Genomic DNA, 6,136 nt, shown 5'->3' on the forward strand with positions numbered 1-6,136 from the left:
TATATATATATATATATATATATATATATATATATATATATATATCTTTTATCAATATTTAGCAGAAGCACCAGAGTGACTCAAAGACTTAGTGTTTCGTGCGTTACCATTTATAACATTATATATACATATATAAAGATATATGCATATGTATGTATATATACTATATATGTGGGCGTGGATATACTATATATCATATATATATATGGGAACATTTTTTAAATAAGGGAGTACACACACACACGTGTGTACATAAAAAGAGGACAAGATTGTCAGACGGCTAGATGGTTATACAGACAAATGAAAAGCTTAGAGACGTGTGTGAATGTGTGTGTATATATATATATAATTATATACATACACGCACAACCACACTTGTTAATTTCACACATAGATAAGTACATATGAAATATTTTACACGTGTATGTGTATATATATATATACATATATATACACATACATACACACAACCCCACCTCATTTTGCTATTACATATTTTCAGCGAAGAGAGGAAGTTATATTAAAGAAAACGTAACTCATGTCAGAAAAGCTGTCAAAAACAGCAAGGGAGGAGGAACAAAGGTAGCAAATGCCAACGCGCACACACACACACACACACACACCAGGTAGTTTTTATATATATAAATATATATATATATAAAACCATAGCCGAAGGACAAACTATACAAATATATATAATCATACATATAAAATGGACAGGATAGAACATATATATATATATATATATATATATATATATATATTTATTTCTTTTGAGAACTATTAGGTCTTAGTAGACACAACATGTGATCTTCTTCTAGCACATTAAATGTCCACTTTAGTGGTCATTATTCTATATAACCATATATATATATATATATATATATATATCAACGACAAAAGCAATATTAATAGCAAATTCCCCCCTTACAAGTGGATGTTCTGCTAAAACACAGAATACTGCGATAGTCATCACTCATATATATATATATATATATATATATATAAAACCTTAATGTATAGATAAAGTGGTGTACACATTTATATAAATATATAAACAGATAGACTGTGTATAAAACCTTAAGCAAAAGTATTATACATATATATGTTTATATACAAATATATATATGACCAGGATTAGTATACAGACACACACACATAGAAAGGGGGGTAGCATTGTTTAGACATGTGAAAACTCAAATACATAAAAACCGTACACATGTATGTGGTGGCGTATGATAAAATACATAAATAAAAACAAGTAATGTAAGGGTTGTGGGGTACTTACCAGAGCAAAAAGGTTGGTGTAGCAATCTTCAAGAGAACAGCCGTTTCCCGCAGGACTAGGGTGACTCATTGTCACTCCATCTCACAACTCCTGGTTGGCTTTCTTTCTGGCGAGAAGGGCCAGGGCAGAGCTCCTTGATTTGGAGTGAAATTTAAACTTTCCACGTGAAAATTGACAAAAACTGTCGGGTATTGGTGTAGTAGGGTGGCAGAAAATGGAAGGAAGGAAGAAAGAAAGGGGGAAGAATGAGAGAGAGAGAGGAAACGGGTGAAATATCAACAGCAGACTACTGTACGTCTTACACCGGTGTGTAGATATGCATGTATGTACATTTAGACATCTATATATACACACATGTAATATATAATCTATACATATTACACACACTTGTAGATCTAGGCATATAAAATGTTAGCTTTATATATGGGGGGTTTTCAATGACAAACGATCTTTATGTAATTTAGAGTCACAATAAATAGATATTTTACAAATATATATACATATACTATATTCTATAACATATATCCATGTATGTATATATATATTACTGTTATTTTTTACATGTTGATCGTTTGGTGACAATTAGTTCGCTCTGTAATTGTTGTAACAATTGTTTCTTTGACCTATTGTAGAATGGAAGAGGGGGATGGGGGAGTTATGAAAATGATGTCGACCAGACACTTTCAGTACAGCTTATCATACACTATATTATTATACACACACATATTCACTCACACGTGTCTATGTGTGCCTATATAGTTATACATACATACACATATATATATATATATATAAATAAATCTATGTAATTATATATACACATCTATCTATATACACAAATTGAAGAAAGGATTTCATAGATTGACTTAGTTACTTACACACACACAAAAGTCTAAAGTGTGATGTGTTCTGGTGTATATATATATACAAATAAATATATATATATATTAGTGGGCTCCTGGATGGGGATGTTTTTAAAAGGATGAAGGGGGGGAGGTGTTTCTTTCTCCTTGATGGTTCTTTAAATCTGTTCTTGTTGATCTAGTAGCAATGGTGATGCTAGTAACATCACACAAGATCGTCGAAGGTTGTCGTAGCAAGAATAGTAAGGAGAAGAACAATAATGGTAAGAATAATAATAATAATAATAATCGTGGTGTCTGGGAGTAGGCATCACTGTTTCCAAAAGTAACAACAATTGAAGCCACCACTTTTTTTTTTCTTAATTTGTTGGGGTTTTTTTAAATTCCAAAAAGGTTTGGTGTTTAGGAATTGAGTTCTTTCTTTCTTTCCGACCTCTGAGAGAAATTTCCAAATAATAAAAGATCCTATTTAAAAAATAAAATACACAATGAATCGCCTGAAGCAGATATAAACTATGTAATATATATATATAAATAAATATATATGTATATATAAATTTATATACAATTAAAGAGAGAGAGAGAGGGGTATGAGAATTCTTTTTTTTTTTACATAAATGGATGACGACACTGATAAAAGAAATTGTGTCGAAATATTATATTCAAATATATATAGCTATATTTATAGGTTCATATGGCATATATATATATATATATATCAGACATATATATATATATATTGAAATATATAATGGATTGTTTTATATATATATATGAGAGGTAAAATCCAGGCTAATTTCCCGTGAAAGAAATAATTACATGGGTAATTCTTGGTTTTTTTCTCTTGGATTTTTCAAATATATATTGACTGTTGTTCCTTTTTGATGACAATAAATATTGCTCCGTTGCTGTTTCGTTGCTTAATATTCCTCTTCTTCATCATCATCACATTGAACCGTTTGTCCCGGTACATACAGAGATATATATATATATTTATGTATATATATTTATAAATTATTATATACACATGGAAATAAATCAAATATATAATTTATAGACAGAATTATTTCACAACTGTATAATATATAGACTTAGTATTTTAATCTTTTCTTTCACAATTTTCAACACTGAAAATATCTAATATATATATTTTTTTTTTCCTTCAATAATTTTACTTTCACCACAACAATTATTAATTATTATTATTAATTAATTAATATAAATAATATCTCAAATCTGGGATACAAGGATCTGTGGTGGCAAAATTTTTCTTTCTTGACAGAACATCATGAGAAAAATCTCAAATAATACTCCAAAAACTTCCACATATGTAAGTATATATATATATATATATATATACAATACTATGTATATATATTTTACATATATACACACAGGTACTCACAGAGAGAAACAAATCTGTAATCGAATAAATCCTTTTTATGATATGTTTTCAAAGATTTTTCTCCTGGTCGCCGCCGACATTTCTTTTGTTTAATCCTTTTTAAAGATGTCTTTGAGAGGGTGTACAAATTTATACTGGTACATATACATTTACACAGATATATTATATTGTATTACATATATTTCTGGTTTGTGTATATATATATATATTTTAGCTGAATAATTCACGTTTCTCTCTATTGCTATTTCACCATCGATTCTCCTTCAGCCGGGATAAAATACCTTTAAAGTCGGACAATGTGTTGTTCAGTTATGATATATATAAATGTGTGTGTATATTATATATATATATATATATATATATATGTATCAGTGTATGTATATGTATAAATATTTTGTTTTTTTCCTCGTTTATGTTGTGGAAGAGAAGTGTTTTAAAAGAGCTGATGGTGAAGTGGTGATCTTCATTCAGTGACGGAAAGGAATGAAGATTGACAACGACGATCATCAGACGATAACTTCCTCAAATTTTTAACTTCTCAGCAAACAATAGACGAGAAAATAGAGTTGAAATAAAACATTTAAATACTCCTTTGGTGTTTTCAATCAAAATATATACATATATATATATATAATGATTAATTAAATTGATGGATACCTAGATACAGATATATGTGGTTAGAGGAAATAATACAATATACAGTGCTAAATATATATAAAGAAATAGATCCAATTGTGGAAACCAGATGGAAAATAAATATATATTATATATCAGAGGATTATTTTAGTGGTTTTACAGTCTGGTGTGGATGAAAAACAATTTAAATAAAACAAGTATGATAAATACAAAACACACAAATCCACTTTAATGGTGTCTGGTGAAGAAGGTCTTTTCTCTTTTTTCTTTCCTCCTGTATATTTTCCGTTTTTTCACTTTTCGTTTTGATTGATTATTAGAATTAAATAATCATCAAATGGTTTTTATCCAATTTTCAGTTCGGTTTTCGGGTGGTTTTTAAAATATTTCTTCTTTTTTAAATAATCCTCTGCTGTAATATCCTTCTGTATTATAAATATATATATATATATATATATATACAGACTAGTGTTATATATATATAAATATATATCAGATTGTGTTCTGTTATGTATAATGATTAGATATATACATGTGAATATATATACATATATTGTAATATTATATAAAATGAAGAGTGTGTGTGTGTGTGTGTGGTGTTTTCTTCCTGCGTGGTCGTCGTCTGTTCGTCTGAATGTCGTCTCTAAGGTAGACACAAGAAAAGCGCCAACAAATAATGTTCCGTTTTGGGGTTGGTTTGTTGCTGTTGTTGTTGTGACTGGATGGCTTTTTACATACGATCGTTCCTCTTCTTGTTGAAATCTTAATAATCTGTAGAATTTCTGTGGTTATTTCACTTTCTTTATATGTGTGTGTTATTTTTTTCTGTTTTCTTCTTCTCTCCTGCCTGATGAAACAGGGTGCAAAGTACAAGTTAGTAGAAAGCAATAATTACTAATGACGGCCGTTAAAATACATAGAAACACTCACACACACACATTAAAACATAAAACTCACTAAACTAAACTAGAGAGGTGTGAGAGAGAGTGTGATAGATATAATATAGATAGAGAATAGAGAGAGATGTTCATAAAGTGAGGGATCAACGAGAGAGTGAGATAATAGAGACAGAGAAGTAGCAGGACGACAATATATCAAAGTCAAAAATGGTGCGAAAGGAAGGAAATAGTTGATGATATATATTATCCTTTCTAGTGGCTTCTGCCTTCGTCTCGCTTGTCTCGTCTCCCTCTCGCCGCTTTTAAAACTAAAGTAGCACTGTTGTTTCTCTCCTACGGATGAATGTGAGTGAGTGAGAGAAAGAATCTAAAAGACATAGAGAGAGAGTAATGGGGGATGGAATGAAGTGAAAAGCTTAGCTGAGAGGGTTGCAGGCGACGAATACTTCTCAAGCAAGTATGAGGGGGGGGGGGAGAAGACTGAAAGAAAAGCAGAGATGATAGCAGTAATAATAAGACTAATAACAATAATAAACAATAATAATAATGTGGTGATGTTGGTAATGGCGATGTGGTAGACGGTCGGTGCCCTCTCGTTTTCTTGCTTATTATCTTCTGGATGGTCCTCACTTATTAATTGGTTCAGAAAACCGTTTGAGGATTTGATTGAAAATGATAGATATGAATATTTTGTGAAATATTCAGAGGAATATTTTCCTCGGTTATCGTGTAATAGATTCCAATGTTTCCTCTTCTTTCCGTCAGCGTGGTTATGGTATGGTGAGGTGGTATGGCGTGTATTGTCTGTGTGTCGGTGTGTGTATGAGAGAGAGAGAGAAGGGGGACATGGATAGAGAGAAAGTGTACGAGAGAGAGAGAGAGATTGACTGTCGGTTCTTAAGTTGCTATTTCAAAGGAAGAGAAAGGAAACACAATCCAGACACACGGAAACAAAGAGAGAGAGAGAGAGAAACCTCAATTTCTTATTGTTCGGTTGGTTAATCGTTTGATTCCGTTTATCTGCATATATATATATATATATATA

General features: G+C 30.6%; 1 protein-coding gene across 3 annotated transcripts in view; it reads right to left on the minus strand.

The window, feature by feature from the left end:
• LOC106869075 (mediator of RNA polymerase II transcription subunit 13-like) overlaps positions 1-6,019 on the minus strand; it is a 151,542-nt gene extending 145,523 nt beyond the window's left edge. For 2 of the 3 annotated variants that reach the window (XM_014914599.2, XM_014914597.2), the window contains exon 1: positions 1,289-6,019. In XM_014914599.2, the coding sequence (XP_014770085.2) occupies positions 1,289-1,357 (69 nt within the window). In that variant the 5' untranslated portion in view covers positions 1,358-6,019. The remainder of the gene's footprint in view (positions 1-1,288) is intronic. The other variant, XM_014914598.2, reaches the window with a different exon arrangement.
• Between the last annotated feature and the right edge of the window lie 117 nt (positions 6,020-6,136).

Source organism: Octopus bimaculoides, chromosome 25 (genome assembly GCF_001194135.2).
Source record: "Octopus bimaculoides isolate UCB-OBI-ISO-001 chromosome 25, ASM119413v2, whole genome shotgun sequence".
Classification (NCBI taxonomy): domain Eukaryota; kingdom Metazoa; phylum Mollusca; class Cephalopoda; order Octopoda; family Octopodidae; genus Octopus; species Octopus bimaculoides.